General features: G+C 38.1%; 1 protein-coding gene across 1 annotated transcript; it reads right to left on the reverse strand.

The window, feature by feature from the left end:
- Nucleotides 1–1115: 1115 nt before the first annotated feature.
- LOC111880293 (formin-like protein 6) lies at nt 1116–8758 on the reverse strand. The gene is made up of 18 exons (XM_052765983.1): nt 8404–8758; nt 7147–7850; nt 6126–6350; nt 4703–5745; nt 4502–4619; nt 4320–4391; nt 4139–4237; nt 4022–4063; nt 3846–3926; nt 3714–3764; nt 3539–3620; nt 3355–3449; nt 3212–3283; nt 3011–3127; nt 2167–2235; nt 2026–2092; nt 1445–1934; nt 1116–1346 (listed from the first exon to the last, which is right to left on the reverse strand). The coding sequence occupies exons 1-17, from the start codon at nt 8474–8476 to the stop codon at nt 1687–1689; spliced, it is 3258 nt and encodes a 1085-aa protein (XP_052621943.1). The 5' UTR covers nt 8477–8758; the 3' UTR covers nt 1116–1346; nt 1445–1686.
- Between the last annotated feature and the right edge of the window lie 12524 nt (nt 8759–21282).

The following is a 21282-nucleotide window of genomic DNA, read 5'->3' on the forward strand; positions in this document are numbered from 1 at the left end:
AGGAGCTAGAGGGAACAAAGTTTACAAATTAGATACAAAGAAAAGGAGATTACCCCAATCTAACCCAATTACAAATTTACAATCCTTCTTGTTACCCCTATACTTGTACCAATGGAGAGACAAGGAAACAGTGACTTCAGCCATCATGTTAGGAAATGTATCGATCTAACTCACATAAATGACCATTTGCAATAGATTTCTTCAATCGAGTGGACGTAAGACAGTAGAATCCATATCTAAACACCATTGAGCTATCAAATAGTTCATCATCAAGTCATAAAAATCTCCGTTGTTACATAAGGAGATAGGTTACCGAATAAACAAACTGGCATCTACAATGTGGCAAATAAGAAAAAAGGCAACCTCAGTCAAAGCATTGCCACAATTTGTATATTTTAATGCTTACAACGGATCCCATAAGAATTCAACATTAATCACGCTCATGAGGCGAGAGTAGTGCTATAATTTGTGGCACCCATAAGAATTCAACAATTACAACAGATTCCATAAGAATTCAACAATTAATCATGCTCTTGATACATGCATACGAGACGTTAAATTTTATATCAAAGGTAGTTCTATGTGTCTAATACTAGCATGATCGTTTATACTTTTCATCACTATTCCAACAATCACTCTTTTTTACAATCACAACTGCTTGACTATGTACTTGGTTAATATGTATATTGATGATACTAAAAGCTTTTTAAAAGCTGTAACTTTAGACCAGCATAAAATGCTACAAAATTGGTATCATTAAGTGCGCCAGCGAGAATGTTGGGTTCCGTATGGGTGGTGGATGAGTGTAAAATCATTCCCAGGTTGGTTAAAGTCTGGAACCAAGCACTCATGATCATAATGCTGTGGATGCATCTCCTACCAAGACATTTAAAAGCAAGAGGCAACTGATCACTTAAACACTCCATAATTAAGCTTGATAGGTGTAAATGGTCCCCCTGCCAGGTAGCCTAAAGCAAAAATATATCGATATGTGTGTTCCTCGGATGTTAACATCATGTGTATAAACTAACATAACATGTATAAACCAGTTCCCCAAAAAAGGGTACACATATGCCTCTTCTGATTCATGGATAACTTGACGCATGCAACATGAATAACTCAAATTTCTAACTATGTCATCCAGATTAATCTGATGTTCCATAAAAGAACTACAAAATCTTATAGATATAACTGTAATTTTCTACAAAATCGGTGAGACCTAGGATGCTATCACACTAAAATATTACAAAACTTTCTACATCTTACTGTCTCGGCTGCAACCCTAAGTTTTCTATATATTTACAAGATGCCAACTACAAAAAATTACTCGCACCCATTTCTCTTCGCTGCAAAATACATAAAATTCATCATCAAACGGAAAAAAATAAAAATCGACATAAAATCTTCTCAAGTTCTTGATGAAAGTTTGAAAATCACGACTAACCTTCAGTCTAGTGATGCTCCAGCAGTATCAGTTACAGCAAAAAACTATTGTATTAATGTATTATACAACTTTACATTGCAGAGATTCATCATGGGAACCCTTCTTCATAATCAATCAACACCAGATCATTACCAGTTTTTTCAGCAAAGAAGGCTGGAACACATGCACTGGCTGCTGCAACCAGAACCCGCTGCTATTTTCCCACCCTTTTTAGTTATATAGAAAGGGCAAAAGAAAAAAAATTATTCGGCACTTTCTATAGGAGTTTTATTTCTTATTAGTTCTGACTCCATTTTGGAATGATTTTGTACTTTTGACTTTTCTTTTTCTTCTGCTCTCAACTTATCTTTTTCAGCTGCCTTTAATCTTTCTTGTTCGGCTGCTTTCTGTGCAGCCTTCTTTTCTGCAATCTTCTCGGCCTCAATTTGCTTGCAGTTTTCATCATGAGCTTGATTAAACATTCTCACAAACTTAAGCAAAGTGTCAACAACTGAAAACAATATCACAACTTAGAAACTGGAAATCAATTTGTAACAAATGAATATTTTATCATGAATGTATATTGTTCTATGACTGATTACCTTTTTCATATGGGCATTTGGCAGGGTCTTCTCCGAAGTAAATAATTAAAGCATCCACACTTTTACCCTGTGTAAAGTGCAGTGTTAAAAACTGGGATACTTATAGCTATCTTTATATTTACAGGAATTCTTTATACCTACCAACTTTGAGAAAAGTGAGGCGAGTTCCTTCACATTAGGTTCAGCAGAAGCCAGAAACTTTTTCAGAGACTGAACATGAAAAACAAAGAAAAACATTTACGGTTAAAAAAACTAATTATATCTGTTCCACCTACACAACCCAACTAAACCCAAACTTTACCCCATTAGCAAACAAACCCAAGCCAATCTTTTTATAAAAAATATATCATCATCGGTATCATTTTGTAGAGAATTTGTTTTTAGGTAATTGAGCAGATTTTATTTATTTATTTTATAAACATAACATCTAATTATTTATAAAGTAAATTTAATAAACAAAATAAACTAAAAGGAAAAATAAATGACATGTGGGTTTTTGTGATCTTTTCTTTTCTTATTAAATCTTTTGGACAACCAACCAAGGTTTTAGTTGCTAAAGGGGATGGTCAAAGTCTAGTGCAATAACCTCTAGATCAACATAAAACAGTGGTGGAAGTTATTGGTAGCCCATAACATAACAAGGGCAAGTTTGAAATTTGAAATTCCATTGCATGACGTGTTTGGTTGCCAAATACATGGAATACAATTCCATCGGATCCAATTCCATTCTTTTCATTATATATATATATATATATATATATATATATATATATATATATATATATATATATATATATATATATATATATATATATATATATATATATTAAGTTTAAACCTAAAAAAGATCAGCTTTTATTATTGAATTCCATTGCATTTCCTACCAACACATGATAGGCTGCAATTCCTTGGGATTCCAATTCCCCCAAAATCCAATTCCTTTGACAGGTTCCATTTATGGCTGTTATCAACTTTATGTGCATACCTTCCGAAATTTTTTAGACACATGTCCATCTTTTTTACACAACTTCTTTTCTTGGACTACTTTCTCTAGTCCTTTTGTAATCGCTTGCATCTCTTCTGCCAAGATTTTTAGTTGTAACTGAAATAAATATATCATTGTAATCAACAAAAGAGAAACTAAAAGAAGTTTAATTAAAAAAAATAAATGTGAATGCCACAAAACCTTTGATGCAGGTTCCAAGCTGCCAAGTTCCTTGGAAAAATCCAAAAGTTCAGGCAGTTTGTCTGCAAGCACCTAACATATACAGCAAGATATGTACCATAAACAAAGTGAAAGAAACACAAACAAATAAATAAAAGTCTTACTTTACAAAGATAATGCATGAGAGTCATTTTATTGTTCCTGGCACGCGTTTCGTTAAGTTTTAAGAGGCTGTCCAATCTGAACCCAACAGCAGCACCTAAAACCAAAACAATTTTCTGTAACTCCAAATAATATACAAAAAAAAAAAAAAAAAAAAAAAAAATCAAACTAAAATTAGTAACTCACCTCTTGTAGTTCCTTGGTTCAAAGCATTCCCAAGAGAAAGAATTGTCTGCATGACTCTTCTCAACTTTACAGAACTCCTAATCTGATATAACATACATAAAAAGGTAAAATTTAATCCAATCTTTTTGTCGCTGAATAACTGCATAATTAAAGTGACAGATAACTAATAACTTGCCTGTTCTACTGATAAATATACAACTTTTAGGCTATCGTTAAGTTCTGAAACCTAAATTTGCAAAAAGAACAGCAAAGTTAAAATATGGTAAATATAAGAAAGCAGGAAACACAAAGAATAATATCTCCTGACCTGTTCACTAAACTGTATCTTATATGAAAAAACTACAAGCTTCGCTTCTGAACGTGGAACTTTCATTAGCTCTAAGAAGAACTGTTACAAATAATCAGATATTAAAATTTCACATTTTGGTCCCCGAGTTTATTTACATACTAATGACATAAATCCAGAAATATGGTACTATGTACCTGTTCACATTTGCCCAACATCTCAGGTTCTCCTTTATAGCCCTAAGCATATACAATGTAAGTTATACTATGAATAAAAGATATGGGTATGTAATGTAATGGAGAATAAAAATACACCTTAAGTAGTTCCATCTCCTCCTTGGTAGGACAGAACTTTATAAGGTTATCCACCTGATCAACATCCATTGCTAACTCATCCAAATTAAGGACATGTTCCTGTTAAGTTTCACAACTAAAGCATTAAAAACATTTATTACAAAGTTAATTTTGAAATAAATGCATCATATTTTGATCTTACCATCAATTCATGCAATGGTGCCTTCACCTTTGAAAGCATGATTTCACAGTTATATGCCCGCCTATGGTCAATCTGCAACAAGTACGAAATATAAGCCAATCTTCCATAAAAAGATGTGTGAAGTCAGCCACAAGTACAGTTTAAGATTTTTCATGCAATCAAGAAGGAAATTAAATTATTACCAGTTGCACTTTTTCAGGTTTATTAGCTGCTTTGGATTTTGCTTTTGTGGCCTTGTCAGAATTTGGATTTGATGCTGAGAAGAGTGTTTCAAGTTCAGACATATCAATCTCTGGTGCCCTAATGAGAAAAATAAGAATGCAAAACTTAGTAGGGGATCAATGTCAATATGTCAAAAAAAAAAAAAAAAAAAAAAAAACCACCTTGCCGCTTCACCAGATTTTTCTGCTTCAGCCCACAAGCTTCCTTGTCCTACTCTATTTATTTTTGACCAATGTAAAGGCTTCAGCTTTTTTCCTGGTTGAGTTTTCACAGCAGTTGTCCTTGATAGAGCACGTGGTTTATTTAACGGAGGTGGTGGAGATGGAGCAGCTACACCGCCTCCTTTTGAACCTGGAGGTGGTGGTGGTGGACCTGGAGCACCTTCTTTGTTTCCATTAACTGGAGGAGGCGGTGGTGGTGGACCTGATTTATTTGGTGGTGGTGGTGGTGGGCCTGGTGGTGGGGCTGCTGGTTTTGCTTGGGGTGGGGGTGGCACTGGTGGCGCTGGTGGCGCTGGTGGTGCTGGTGGTGCTGGTGGTGCTGGTGGTGGTGCTGGTGGAGGTCCTCCTCCACCACCACCGGGAGGAGCTTCACCACCTCCATCTCCCTGTTGAGGAGCAGGTTGGGCTGGTTGAGGCTGCCCAGGTAGTGGGCTGGAAGCTGGGACAGAAGAAGGCAAGGAAGATGTCCCACCATCATTCAAACGTGTATCGAGTTTGTCAGAAACAGAAGGATGTGTACATGTCAAGATTATATGAGGTGACATGGATTTAAAAGAAGAAAAAGCTTTTGCACCACCATCCAATGATGCTTGTAACTGTTTTGATGATGGTAAGTGTCTAGGAAGCGAAACACTTCTAGGCCCCACAATACCAGATGAAGTCTTCTCATCACCGAGAAATGAACTCTTTGACTTTGTATGAGATACTGTAGGTCCGTCTTTGCCTTGATTCCTTTTAGGAAGTGTTTGAAGTAGATTACTAGATTCAGTGCTTTGAATCCCCAACATTTCATTAACAATATCAGATAAAGCCATATTATGTAGCCTATTCAAAGCCGCATCACTTTTAGGTACAAGCCAATCCACACTACTAAACATATCTTGAACCTTTGCAAATGCTTCCATTGGTAGCCCCTCTTCTTCAAAACAAGACAAATCTACTGGAACCGTAGAAGCTGTAGCGTCCATTTCGGTGAAAAGAAGCTTCATCCAATAAAAAGCATTCAGATAGTGTGTGTGTGTGTGTGTGTGTGTGTGTGTATATATATATATATATATATATATAAAAGCATCGAAACAAATATGAAATGCTTTGGTCGGGAGCTTTGCTATAAAAACATATTAAAAAAGTTCAAAAAAACCAAAATCATTGAGGATGACCACTCAATCTTGGCCCTTGGATGAAATTCATCCGATGGCCAAGATCTATTAATGCCAAACCGCTTTGTAATCGCGACCCTTGATTTCTTTTAATTTAAGGGCCGTGATAGTAGTACTATGGTTCAACTCATATGTTTTAGGTTTTTTTTTTTTTTTTTACTTTCATTATGTCCTGTGAGCGGGAGTAATGTAAAGAAAAATACCTCAGCTTTAAAGTCTTTAGAAAATTGATCCTTAATGTCCCAAGATACATCGATTTCATCACGATTAAGCACTAAAGTATTTGACTTGATGAACGCTGTGTTGAACATGGCCTGATACATAATATCATCCTTTGCCATGTCATCATCATGCAAGTTAAGACACTCCAGCACAATGTCACCTTGAATATGACAATTAATATCTATTTTGACCAGTTCACTTTCTGCCTGCAATGCATAGCAAAGGTCAGAAGATATGCAATCCAAATCCAGGCAAATCCAATTACTGGCACTGATAATCCTAAAGAATAAGAAACACCTCTCTAAAAATATAACGGTTAATGTCATAAATGGGTAACAAGTTATATGATCTTTTTTTCCTTCGGTCACCTGAGTTCTAATTGTGTTCATTAGAGCATTAAACATCATTTTTTTTCAATGTCCGCATCATAACCTTTTGTAGCCTTATATTTGTTGGTTTTATGTGAAAATGGAAATTTGATTTTTCTTAACGTCATAATGAGAACAGATGATTATGTCAAATTTGCTCATTCAGTAAGGGTCCTATGTCTTTATATTATAGTATTTGAATTTTTTATTGGATAAATTCTTCCAAACAAACCCAGTTGAAATATAGATCAAATATATATAATATAAATAAAAACTAACTTTCCATGTAGGAGTACTCAAGCCAGATGCCATGTCGACATGGATACCGGTTTCACAAGCTATATCATGTCAGGTGGCCAACATTGTAACAAATATTGATGTTTAGAGCTCTATTGGCCAAAATTAGAACTTTGAGGACTGAATGAGCAAATTTTTCGAGTAGTTTATTTCCACTACATAGCATTAAAAGTTGTTAAGCCGGTCACAAAAGGTTACATTGCCAACATTGAAAAAGAAATGATGACGAAATGAATATAGCAAGCACAAGAAACATTTTGAATTCTCAGAGCTGGCAATAAGATAATTTAGATAGACCAATGGTATAGTATACTACAATCATGATAGGACATCTTACCTGATTATATGAGCAGACATTTTTACTCCTCCTTGGGGTTGAAAAAAGAAGTTTAGAACTTTTATCAACAAGTAACAAAGGATCACGCCCATAAATTCTAAATATAGGACAACAACCCCCTTTTCCATCAAAATCAGGAATCATTCTCATCATCACACAAACTAATGTGAGTGGTTTGTCTGCTGGAGGCCATTGCTCTTCAGCATTTCTCTTTAACACATACTGTAAGTACCTCAACTGAGAAGCTAACGAATTCAATCGTGACATCAGCTGTGGTGACACATCAGGTGGGGCCTGCTTATAAACCATCTCCAGGGCCCTATTTGCAGCAGTGTATTGTTTTCTGTAAAGTAGAAGAGCAGCCGACATGAAAGCCAAAACTGGCCAACCACCAACCTCACAGTGCATTAGCGCAATGTTTTGTTGTCCAAGTGAGAGCCAGCTTTCAGTTGATTTAAGAAAATGGTGGATCACCTCCACTGAGAGCAATGGGCAACTTTCATAGTGCCGAGGGTAGTCCATTATAGTAATAAAGTATTGTGATAGAAATTGGTGGATCTTGCTTGCTGCATCTCCCTCCCGAAAATTGAAAATCATGACTGAAGATTCAGGGTAAGTTTCTTGAAATTTACTTATGATGTTGCCCACGTATGCTTTGTATTCTTCTTGTTCCCAAGTTTTAATTCTGAAACAGGAGTCAAAGACTACACCAAATGGGCGTGTCATCATATCAAACTGAAACAAGTTCTAAGCTTAAACAAATTCATACTTATAAAGAAATTGGACAGACAATATTACACACATGCATGCACTTGTATACACATTATACTTGCCTCTAATCTACTAGAAAAAATGATATTAGTTCAAGAACAAAAACCTTATAATTAATAGGAGAAATGATGGCCTAGAGAAAGTTCCCCAACACAATCCTAACTTAATGTTCCCAGTTTCAATTTTATTGTGTCGGACCACTGTTTTTCAATTTTTCCACTAAAGCTTCGAAACGTCCAATAATAAAACTTCAATATAATGCCACAAGTTCATAATCCGACAATAGTTTGAAGAGTAAAGCTGAGCGATAAACAATTACGTACAACTAATTGTCCCGGCATTCAAACCCGCATATTAGAAGTAGCATCTAAAACCTAGATAGAAGTGAAGTGATGGTTTAAGAAGAAAGGTTTAAAGAGAAAAGGTAATCGCATTACATACATAAACATACCAAAGTAATTACTCCATAGAAGGGTAAATAATTACCGTAGAGTCTCTCATAGACACCGACAAGTCCATCAGGCTGCTTCTTGGATAACAATTTCCGTAACAACGCCATTCAAAATCACTGATTTCTCAAACCCTAGAAACAATTTTGATAAATCCCCCGACCTCTGTAAAATAGGTACATTTGCGTTGTGGTTTTGTACGTGTGGAAAAGTTGTATAACTTTTGCTTGTCTATAGAATCTAACATTGACGAATGCCACATTTGCGTTGTCAGGTTGACGATACTTCGATTTTGTGTTTGTGTCAGAAGGTTTCTATCAGATCAGCAATGGGAGTTGCACAATCGTTGCTCCAACACCAAGGGTTTGTGCTTCGCATCCAACTTTTTTTATTTTTATTTTAATTCAATCTCTCTTCAAATAAATACTTTTTCTTTTGTTTCAAGAAAACCTGTTTTTTTCATTATTAATTAACTAGCGTATATATTTAAATAATATGATTATAAAAATATATACTATACACTAATAAATTTTAGATATAATTTTAATACTAAAATAATTATAACCGGAACACCACAATACATATTATCTTACAATAACAATATTTCTATCACAAAACTCAAACAAAAAAACATGACATGTTCAACATGCACTACAAGAAATAAGGTTATTTCCAGCGACGTTATTAGTAGCGATAACGACTTTTAGTGGCAACTCAAGCTTGATTCACCGCTAAAAGTTGTTGTCGCCACTAACAGCGTATCCGGTAATGCTTTGGGACCGAATCCAAATTAAAAGATTCTGGTAAATCTCAACTGTTCGATCGACGATCTAATCCAACGATTGGGTTCATTTTCGAACAAACACAACACCGGCGATAAATTGTTGTCGCTAAAAGTTAAAATTGTCGCCGCTAAAGGTGGAAAAAAAAAAAGACATGGTAATCTTCCCTCCACAATTGTCGCCACTGTTGATGTTTGTCTCCGTTAAAGGGGTAAGTATCATCCGTAAAGATGTCGCCGGTATTGCTGTTCGTAAATATTAAAAAAAAAAACACTTGCTCTTTCACTTTCTGCTTCTTTCACTTCCATCTGCGCTCGTGTTTTTTTCTTCCCCGTTTTTATCCATCGACGATCGATTCAGCCAACAAGGAGATTCTGACAAAGGGGAACTCCCCATTGTGAGATTACCGACGAAGGGGAACAACAATTTTCGCTGCCATATGTGCATCTCCGGCGATGGTAGGGCTTCAACTTCTGATTTCTCTTTCTCTTTCTTTTGTAACATCAATTTCCAGCGCCACCTTGTGATTAGCAAAATAATTGTCAATTTCAGTTTTTTTTTTGTCTCTTTGTCTTGGTCACCGTCGGGTACTGTCACCACCAAGGACCACCGCCATTACACCATCTCTTAAATTCCGACCACCACATATTTTATTTACTATGAATTTCAAGATTTTATTACGAAATATGTGTGTTTGTATATATTATGTGGAATTTGGCATATGTGTGTAGAAATGGTGTATGTATGTGAAAGTATGTGTATTTGGTGTATCTATGTATGTATAATATGTATGTGAAAGCATGTGTATTTTTGTAAGTAGGATGCTATTATGTATGTATATGAAAGTATGTATATTGAATATAAGTAGGATACAATTGTGTATTTGGTATATGTATGTGAATATATATGTATTTGGTATAGATTGGATATAAGTAGGATGCAATTGTGTATTTGGTGTATATGCAGTATATGTATTTGGTGTATATGTGGTATATATATGTGAAAGTCGGAGGGTATGAGGATATCCTGAGAGCATTAACCTCCCCCCCCCCCCCCCCGGACGTGATATGAAGGTTGATAATTGGAGGAAAACATTTGAGTATTTACAAATGGATTAACAACTAGCTGCTTCAGAAAGACACAATAAAGTTTATGAACCGCAAACGACTGTGAACCGTGGGGGTCGAGCTCGTATAGTAGTACTTGCTATAAAAAGGTAATGTACGATATATGTAATTATTTATTTAAAATATAATTTAATTTTTAATGTTAAATAGAACCTGAAGATAGTGGAAACATTCTGCAAGTATCATACCGATAAGAATGGTGTGTTTGTTAATGTCGAGGCGGAGCAACAATACATAAGTATTTAATTATAATTTTATCATAAAATTAAGTGTTTATTTATACTTAATTGTTGATCACTTTTGGAAAACACAAAATCGGTTAGTGGAAGAGCTCTTAGAACAAACGCAAGGGTCAAAAGGTGAAAGAGAGTTAACACACGTGGAAGAAAGAGCTACTTCTGATAGAGTATTAGGTGAACGACGTGGCCATATAAGAGGTATCGGCCAAAAAACCTTCTGATATGTTGCAGCCATCGCAACCACCACCACAGTCCTCACAATCATCACAAGTAAAACAAGATTATTTAATTTCAATAAATGCATGCTCATTTGGCAATTCTAGTTTGTGGTGATTATTTGCTAAAAGCTTTGTTAATTGGTTTTTTGTCCCAAGTGCAAGAAATAGCAATGTAGTTTGGTTTTTTGTCCCTATTTAAGAAATAGCAATATAATTTGGCATAAATAAATGCATGTTGATTTGGTAATTGTATTTTTGTCTTAAGTGCAAGAAATAACAATGTACTTTTGGTGTTTCTTGTATTTAAGTGCAAGAAATAGCAATGTACTTTGGTATTTCTTGTATTTAAGGTTCTTTAGCATAAAAAAGTAGATTACTTAAATACTACTCCTGATGTATAAGTCGTCCTTTTGTTGTTTTGAGGTCTATTGATCCATAAAGCTTGTAGATTGATGGTTGTATATCAACCATGCATGAGTTAGTGACCATTTAATGGAAGTAAAGTGTTAAATCCATGACGTGAGTCCCATTAAGGCATACAAAGGGATAAAGTTGTCAAATTTATTGTTTAGAACATATATAGGAGGGTAAATCTAAAGTTACACATTAGGTCTTAAATGATTAAGATCTTAAAAGGGGAATTCGACCAACTGGGGTGTATGTGGGGCGTACGTAGTTGTACGCTGAGCGTACACGCCTGGGTCCCGATGTGGTGAAGCATCCGAGTACGTCGGGCGTACGAGGGGTACGCTTAACGTACTCACGTAGGGGTTTTGGGATTTTAGTTTTAGGCCATCTTAGGCTTTAGGGTTTTGGGCCCTTGTTGGACCATAATTTTTTCTGAGCTAGGCCTTTATGGATTTGGGCCCATATTGGACTTGGAATGCCTTTTTGGACTTTTGGGCTAGTTTGAATTTGGGCCATGGTATGTTAGACCTAATAAGGGAAGGGTAAAGCAGCTTGTTACCCTTAAAGTCGGGATTTAGGGCTTGGACTCTCGGGTTAGGTTATTGACCTAATTTCTAATTAGAATTTTATTATTTATGATTTAGTGAGAAGATTTCACGATTCAGTAGCTCGAGTGTGATTTGATATCTTCAGTCCGAGGTGAGTTTCCTTCACTATATCTGTGGGTCAAACGCACCAATGTTGGAATACTATAATATGTTTGTAGGATGATGATTGTCTTCGTGGCAATTACCTGTTATGCTTGTATATGCTTGATGTCTTCATGGATCGTACTGTTATGATTATATGCTAGTTGTTGGGGGTGAAACAGACCTGATATCGTTTGAAAGAGACCGAAGGGGTTGAAATATACCCAGTACCAGTTGAAAGAGACCGAAGGGGTTGGAATATACCAATTACCGGTTGAAAGAGACCAAAGAGGTTGAAATATACCATGTACCAGTTGAAAGAGACTGAAGGGTTTAAAATAGACCTAATTATGTTTTGACTATTATGTATGATATGGGGTATTTTAGGAGAGCTCACTAAGCTTTGTGCTTAAAGTTTCAGTTTATGTTTTAGGTACCTCTAGCTCGAAAGGGAAGGGCCCGACTAGATCGCACTGCATCTTCCCATGTTTTCCTTATCTACCTGATTTATGGGATTTGTACTATATTATTTTTTTTCCTTATGATACACTCTTGGATGTTTGAAATGAAAATTTTTATCTGGAAATTTTGGGATGTTACAAGTTGGTATCAGAGTGTTGGTTTGAGGGATTTAGGCACACTCTCGGGTGTGTCTGAACTCAAATCGAGGATTTCGTAGATTTTCCATTAAAGAAACATTTTAAATATGGGATTTTAATAAAAGAAATAGGTGTGATGCGTGCAATCAACGGAGCTCAAGTAAGTTTTGCCAAAATACCCATACATGTTATGTGTTTTATGCTATGATATGAGAATTGCATGCTACATTAGGGCTAAGGATCTGCTCAGGATTGTATGATAGAATGATAGGAGAGATGACTTTTATGTTCCAATTGTATGAGCTTATAGATTTTCATGCTAGTATGAGATCAATTATCTGATAGGATGACCTATTTAGGTTGTGTTCTGATTTGAATGGCTTGATGATCGAATGTTGCGTGCTTTGTGCTTTTAGGAATTTTATTAGTACCAGTGGACTAGTGGAAGAATGTGTCTGGTTGCGTATTATTAAGATTAGATAATTTTAGAAGGATATGTTTAACTTTATTGTGCAACTCTTTTTTGAGTCCAACCGTTGTAATGTGGGACCTTTCATTCAAAGAATTAATCTAGTACTAAGAGTATGTACTTGTATTCGCATGGTAGTTAGATGGTATTAATGGGAGTTACTTATGTAGCTGATAGCAGAGAGTGGTGAGGAAAGGAACCTTAGCAAGTTCCTTGAATATATATTGGCATGTAGGATGCCTTATAGTATGAGGAGAGTATTAGATAGGAAGGAATGATTTGGAGGAGTCGAGTTAGTCCTTGAGGAGGGTATAGATAGGTGTGGAAGGTAGTATTGGGCCCATACTACTGGACACACAAGATTTATACCCAGGACCAGGAAGACCAGGGTGAATCTAGGAAGCTCGAGAGTGTGAACCTCTTTGTGTGTTCACTGATTGTTTATGTAGTTATGTTTCAGCATGGTGGTGACACACGATGGAGCAGGGGGTTTAGAATCTAGATCTGGTTCGGGTATGGGCACCTAACCAATTAATGAGGGATTATGTGATTTCATTGCATTAGAGGTTAATAGAGGCATCCTTGATGTGACCCTGATGATGTTTGGGTCGATCAAGGAGGGTGTCATCAAGTTGATGGAGGATCGCCTTCGGATCTTTAGGGACAATCTGGCCGCTAGGCAATCTGGGGCCCACACTCTCTCCTTCAAGGATTTCAAGGAATGTGGGGCACCAAAATCCTTTGGAGTGAAGGACCCTATTGCCGCCAAGCATTGGCTAGCAGATATTGAGGGTACCCAGATGACAAGCTTCTACCTCGAGGAGTCAAAGGTGAGGTTCGCTGCAGGATGTATGAGGGAGTGAGCTCGGGATTGGTCGGAGGAGGTTGGCTATAATCTGGGAGCCCCATCCATTGAGGCCATGACTTGGTCAAATTTTGTGACTCGATTTCGAGCGGAGTTTGCACTAGCTGTTGAGGTGCAACAGTTAGCGAGAGAGTTTCCTAATATGTGACAGACAATTGAGACCGTAGCAGAGATCACCGTCAAGTTCAGAGAGAGAGCTATATTGGTACCCTAGTATGCTGCAAAAGAGGATATGTGGAAGACTCAGTACCATGACATGTTGAGATCATATTTTCGGGAGTTTGTCATTTTTTGCGCCTGACCGACACTCGACGATATGATATATATGGCTTGGGAACAAGAGTTTGATTTGCAGCACATAGGGAAGAGGAAGGCAGAGCATGGGCTGACAACTGGGTTTCCGACAAAGAAACCTAAGGGTTTCAATTCTAGATCGAAGGTGTAGTAGGGTCGGGGGCCGTTGTGGCAAGTGTGGCAAGGCACATGATGGGTTCGGTAGGGCGGGTGGTTTGGGCTGCTATAAGTGTGGCAAGACATGAATTTTAGTAGGGATTGTTCTGCTACCACCACCACCACCTATATATCATATATGATTTGCTTTCATTGCAATCAAAGAGGACATAAGAGGTCCAACTGCCCGAGTTTAGCATTAGTAGGACTAGTAGCAACACCTGCTCTGGTGACTATGAGGATCACTGGCCGCCAGGGCAAGGCGAAGGTGCAAGTTGTTTAGAGTAGGGAATTTCAGCTGAAAGTCGAGTAGGCTCGTGTAGCACCCGATATTGTCATTGGTATGTATCTTCTCCTTATCTTCTTATTTAGGTTATTTTTCATGGTTATATGTTTGTATTCTTGATTAGGGTCGATCCTTGTGAATGGTATTCTTGCATTGGTCTTATTAGATTTGGAGGCTACCTGATCTTTTGTATCCCTTACGCTTAGCAGGAGGTTTGATGATGTCCCTGGAGAGTTGGATTATCCACTAGAGATTGAGATTGTGAACGACTATCCGGTGCGAGTGTCGAGGGTTCACCGTGGATGTACTTTGGAGTTATTCAGTGAGCAGTATCCGGTTGATTTGGTTCTAATTCCCCTACGCGAGAGCAAGGTAATTATGGGGATGGATTTGTTGAGCCCTAATGGGGCGATGATTGATTTTGGGATTTAGTTGGTACGTGTTTGGACCCTAAGTAGGGGAGATTTGGTGATCCATGGTAAGGGTGCTTAGCGTGGGCCGACTTTATGTTCGGTAGCCAGAGCCAGGTGTTATCTTCAGTAGGGATGTTCCAGGGTTGGGGTCCATTTTATGGATATGCAGGAGAAGGATGATATGACCATAGATGATGTACCAATTGTTTGTGAGTACTAGGATGTGCTCCTAGAGGACTTGCTAGGAGTGACTCTAGAGAGGCAGGTGGAGCTTCGAATTGACTCGATTCTAGGTGTGACCCCGATAACTAAAGCACCTTATTAGTTAGCACCTCTATAGATGCAGGAGTTTTCTATGCAGCTGTAGGAGCTGCTAGACAAAGGATATATTTGGTCGAGTAGTTCACCTTGGGGAGCGTCGTTCTTATTTTTGAAGAAAAATGATGGGATACATTAGATGTGTATTGACTACCGGGAGCTGAATAAGTTAAAAATGAAGAATTGTTACATGCTTCAGAGGATTGACGATTTATTTGATCAGCTTCAGGACACATCTTGGTTTTCCAAGATTGATTTGCATTCGGGTTATCACCAGATGAGGGTCCGAGAGGAGGACATGCAGAAGATGGCCTTTCAAACTTTCTATGGTCATTACGAGTTCGTGGTGATGCCTTTCGGGCTCACAAATGCTTCAACTACATTCATGGATCTCATGAATCGCATATGCATGCCCATGTTGGATCGTTCTATGATTGTGTTTATTGACGAAATCCTGGTCTATTCCAACACTCGGTAGCATCATGAGCATCATCTAAGGGAGGTATTCAAGACTCTGAGGATGTAGAGACTGTAAGAAAAGTTCCCCAAGTGTGGGTTCTATTTGCGCTAGGTGTAATTTTTGGGGCACCTTGTCAACCAGAGCGGCATTTTGGTCAATCTGGCCATGGTCGAGGCAATGATGAGGTGGGAGGTTCCGAGGTCTCCATTAGAGATTCGGAGTTTCCTTGGGTTAGAAGGTTACTATCGGACATTCATTCAGGATTTCTCCAATATAACAGTTCCTTTAACCCAGTTGATGTAGAAGACCGTCACGTTTAATTGGGGGCATGAGCAACATGCAACCTTTGAGACTCTGAGATAGAGATTATGTGAGGCGCCGATTCTGACCCTGCCAGAGGGTGTTGAGGAATTTGTTGTATATTGTGATGCTTCGATCACGGGCTTGGGTGCAGTTTTGATGTAGCTTGGTCAAGTGATCGCTTACACCTCCAGGCAGTTGAAGCCTCATGAGGTGAATTATCCTACGCACGATCTGGAGTGAGTGTTGTGGTGTTTTACCTCAAGATTTGGTGACATTATCTCTAGGGGTCCGTTGTACTATCTACACGATCACAAGATCCTGAGGTATTTCATTGATCAACCAAATCTAAACATGAGGCAGTGTAAGTGTTTGGACGTGGTAAAGGATTACTACTATGACATTCTTTATCACCCAAGGAAGGCTAATGTGGTAGCCTATGCTCTCAGTTGCAAGGCAGTTTCTGCCTCGATCAAGAATTTATGTTTGAGGATGACGGTGATTGCCCAACTATTAGAGCAGATCCTAGAGCCTCGGGTTAAGGCTATGAAGTGCAACGAAAGATTAAGCATATAGTGTGTTAGGTGTTGAGAAATGGATATTTTAGACCCCTGGTTTGGGAGTCAGAGCAGTGTTGACTAGTTTTTTGGATGGGCATCAGATCTACGTAGAATCCAATTCTGGCGGATCACACCAGTAGGGTTGGAAAGGAGTCATTCTGATCTCGGTTCTAATAGCATTCAGGTTAGTTATGGAGTTTTCCTTCAAGTAGGAAGTTTGGCTCGATAAGTTGAGCAATTATAGGATCTGTTCGATTATTTAATATTGGTATATTACTTTAAGAAGGTTTTTATGGTTGGAATGTCTATTGATATGGATTTTGATCCCAAGTTGGAAATCTTAGGGTTTGGACGCTATGGATTGTGGACGTATAGTGGAATTCTTGAAATCGTTGAGGAGTGGTTGATTGCAAGTGGGGGAGAACCGCTTTGGAGTATCGTAAATATTTTTGTAACACCCGTTTTCCAGAAAGAGTCGAATTAGGATTTCAAGGAGTCTAAGGTTGGATTTTGGAGGAAAAAGGATCCTCACGACATAAGGCATGGGGGCTCATGACGTGAGATGAACTGCATGAAGATTTTTTTCCTAAGAATGAGCTCACGACGTGAGCAACAAAGGTTGATGACGTGAGAAGCGCTCCAGCCCAATCCCATGTAAGGCATGGAGGCTCATGATATGAGATGAACTGCATGAAGATTTTGTCTATGACTGAGCTCACGACGTGAGCAATAAAGGCTCATGACGTGAGAAGCGATGCAACCCAATCCCATGATCTTTTAGGGTTTCCTTCATATTTAAGTGTCTATAACCTCATTTTAGGGTTTCTTATCATCCCCAAACCCTCTTCCACATCAGAAAAACCCTAGTGCCCATCCTTGCTTGATATTTGCTGGTTTTAGACCATTTATTGGATTGGAAAAAGGAGGAAAGGAGAAGAAAAAAGGTGGTATTGTGTTTTGGCTTACAAGGAATCATCATCTTCATCACCTTACATTGTTTTTGGACCATTATAAGTAATAAAGCTTCTAGCTTTATGGTTATATAATGCTATATTTTAGTTTTGTCCTGCTTTTCTTCTTGATTGTGCATGTTGGAATGAATAGAAACCATACATTTGGCAACTTTAAGGGTTATGAGGGCCTTAAGGATGTCTTGGAGTTCAGATCTAGTAAATGGTTGAGTTTTGGAAGCTTCAATGAAAGTTGGATGCCTTTTTCTTCAAATTTGGACCTAAATGAGATCTAGACATGTATTAGACATATATGTCTTAAAAGCATCGACTTTCTTGTGTATTAAGAAGTTATAAGGCCTTGTAGAAAGTTAGAGTGCAAGGCTTAATGGATTAAGGACTTAAAAAGATGGACTTTTTGCTTCAGACTATTCTCATGACGTAAGACATGGGCGTCTCACGACGTGAGGAATGAGTGACCCCATTTCTGGTTATCTTCTTGGATCTCATAACGTGGGAGAAGGTTTCTCATGATGTGATGGTAACTCTATTGACTTTTCTTAACCGAGTTGGCCAGGGTGAGTCGTGATGAGTTAGAATCAGACTAAGTGAGATCTCACGACGTGACCAAGGATTAACCACGACATGAGAATGGGAAAGTTGACTTCGGGCTGTTGACTTTGAATTTAACCATTGACTTTTGACTTTGTTTGACTTTTGGGTCAAGATTATATTTTTATAAGGTAGGCTTAGGGTTTACCTTGTGAGGATTGAAGGTACCGAGCACACGTCTTTTGGCTGGAGAGCAGTTAACTAAAGTCGGCTTTATGATTCATGTGAGTTTTCTTACTGTGTTTTAGTGGGTCGAAGGCACCAATGGCGGCGCATGGTTGTTATGTTAGGATGGTAGATGTATGTGTGAGTCTTGCATGTGTTATGCGCTTGTATGGTTATCGGGCGGGACCCGATGCGAGCGGGGCCCGGTGACCATTCTGTATGTTATTTATCTTTTGTGATTATTTCATGTGTTATGTGTTAATGTGTTTATATGTTATATGTATATCGAGCAGGACTCGATACCAGGCGGGGCCCGGTGATTGACAGATATGTATACCGAGCAGGGCTCGATGTCGGGCGGGGCCCATTATATGTTTGGTATGTATGGTATGTGGTATCCGGAGAACTCACTAAGCTTTGTCCTTACGGGTTATTGTTTATGGTTTCAGTTACTTTCGGTACAAAAGGGAAGGGCCTAACGTGACTGCACCGCATCCACCCATGTTTCTGCAACTTTATGATTTTTGGGATTGTACTCTGATACCTGTTTTACATTCATATACTTTCGAATGATTGGTAATACTATATGGTGTTTTTAAGGTTGAATTAAAAATGAAATTTTTACCTTGGAATTTTTAGGATGTTACAAGTTGGTATCAGGGATTTGGTTTAAGGGATTTAGGAACACTCTCGGGTGTGTCTGAACTCAAATTGAGGATTTTGTAGATTTTTATAAAAGGAATGTTTTATAAAATATAATTTTCTAATAAAAGAAGGGATGTAGTGCGTGCAATCAGAGCTCAAGTAAGTGATTCCCAAAATGCCCATACATGTTTTTTGAGGTTATATGTTATGAGCTTTGCATGCTAGATTAGGGATAATGATATTCTCAGGATTTCATGCTAGAAAAGATGCCTTTATATATGCTTGATTGTTTGTGCTTTTATAAATTGCATGCTAGTATGGTTTTCAAATAATTGGATAGAATGGCTTGATTAGTTAGTGCGCTGGTTAGATTTTCGGTTGCTCGAAAACTTCTTGCTTTGTGCTTTGTGGGACTCTTAGTGATGGACGTTAGTTACTAAGTGAATATGTCAAGTCACATGTTGCATAGGTTAAATAATCTCAGAGTAATGGATTTAACCCTATTGTGCAGATCTCGTATGAGTCTAACCATTGTAGGGATGAGTCTTTTACTCGAAGGATTATCTAAGTTTTGTTGCATGTGATTGTATTCATGAAGTACTTAACAAACATTATTGGGAGTTCTCCAGCAGCTGATGGCAGGGTGAGGTCGGGAACCTAGGAGAGCCGAGGGAGTGTTTTTTTAGCGGGTTCAGATGTGTTGCTTAGCGAGTACACTGTGTATCAGTTGAGAAGGTGGCTTAGAGGATTCGGGATGATTATGGATAGGTGTGGAATGTAATATTGGGCCACTAATACTGAAAGCACAGGGTCCATACTCGACTCAAGGAGAGCCACGAAGAATCTTGGAAGCCAGTGGATGATTATTTGGGTAGACTACTTCAAGGATGATGATCTTATTGCTAGCTCTGATTATTAGAAATCAAAGGTGGATTATAATGGGTTTTATACAAACAATCATATGTGTGCATGCAACCCTAGAATTGGATCTATGTTTTCACTATTAGATACACAACATTATGAACACATATAGAAACCCTAATATGCTTCTAGGAATTTCGAAATCCACAAGGAAAGATGAAATACATACCTCTTGTTGTTATATTGTAATAACAACTCAAATCTTCAAACCTTAAGTCTTGAAAGCAAGTACCACAAGTGTAGTACCTCTAATGGCTCACAAACACCAAGAGCAAATGGAGAGACAATAGAGAGAGAGAGAGAGAGAGAGAGAGAGAAGAGGTATGAAATTCATCCCTAGGAGCCCTAGACAAGGCATGGACGAATTCTTATGGCCTTAGGGGTATTTATATAGGTGTAGAGATTAGGGTTTCAGTCCTTATCCTTATCTAGTTGCTTGCCCACCAAGTAACCATAAGATAAGCCTTGAAAACCCCTTATCCTTATCCTTTGGATGATTTCAAGGATATCTTATCCCTTGAATTCGTCCAACCCATATCTAGGATAACCATTACCATATTTTGTAACTATCACATAATTACAATTCAGCCCATCTAGTTTAATTAATTACACTTGAACACTAAATTAATTCTTAATTAATTATTGACCAATATTAATTAAACAAATTTGATTTCTCCTTTAATATATTATTCTTATAACATATTAATAAATCATAATAACCTATTTCTCTATTATTTCTCCAGTCAAGTTGCTCTGGTGAAGGCAACCCAAAAGGACCATGCACAATCGGGTCAAGTACTTGACAAATATGGTTACGGGCTTAGACACTAATCCAACAGATTATGCATCATACCTTCCTGGGGATCGATTCCATAATTGGATTGCCACTAAAGTTTCACGAGCTTTACGCGAGGAGTTACCTGACATCATTGGTCGTGTCACTTGCAGATTGGTGGCCAAATTCAAGGATCGGATACTGACTGTTCAGGCGATTGATAGGATGGTTGAGGTGACTTAGGACTAGGAGCTTGGGTTGGAGAGGCAACTGGGGAGAGGAAGCGGGCTCATGATTCGCCTCTGCTAGCAACATCTAAGAACTCTAATGTTTCCATGTCTAGTGCTAGAGGCCCGAGGGGGCACGACACTTATGTGGAGGGTGAAGGAATGCATGAGCATGTGCATGACAAGTCCAAATGCCGCTGGTGTGGACGGAAGGGCAACTCTCGTCAAGAATGCACCCTGGAAGTAGAATTGTGCCATCGTTGTCATCATCCTAGTCATATTAGGGAAAATTGACTGTGTTTAGTAGTTGGGGCGAGTTCGGTTCCATTGCGAGTGCTTTCATAGGGAAGGGGTCCAGAACTCTGAGACACTATGGGTATGTATCATATTCGTCTCATTCACGCTTAAATCATTATGCTAATAATTTTGTATTTGTGT

Source organism: Lactuca sativa, chromosome 8 (genome assembly GCF_002870075.4).
Source record: "Lactuca sativa cultivar Salinas chromosome 8, Lsat_Salinas_v11, whole genome shotgun sequence".
Lineage (NCBI taxonomy): Eukaryota > Viridiplantae > Streptophyta > Magnoliopsida > Asterales > Asteraceae > Lactuca > Lactuca sativa.

Bases quoted from the DNA above. Each gene is read 5' to 3' on its own strand.
- LOC111880293 (XM_052765983.1), bottom strand. From the start codon at position 8,476: ATGGCGTTGTTACGGAAATTGTTATCCAAGAAGCAGCCTGATGGACTT. The intron at 6,351-7,146 runs GTAAGATGTCCT...TATGCATTGCAG, and splicing joins ATGTCTGCTCATATAATCAG to GCAGAAAGTGAACTGGTCAA. The intron at 3,128-3,211 runs GTTTTGTGGCAT...TATTTATTTCAG, and splicing joins GCTTGGAACCTGCATCAAAG to TTACAACTAAAAATCTTGGC.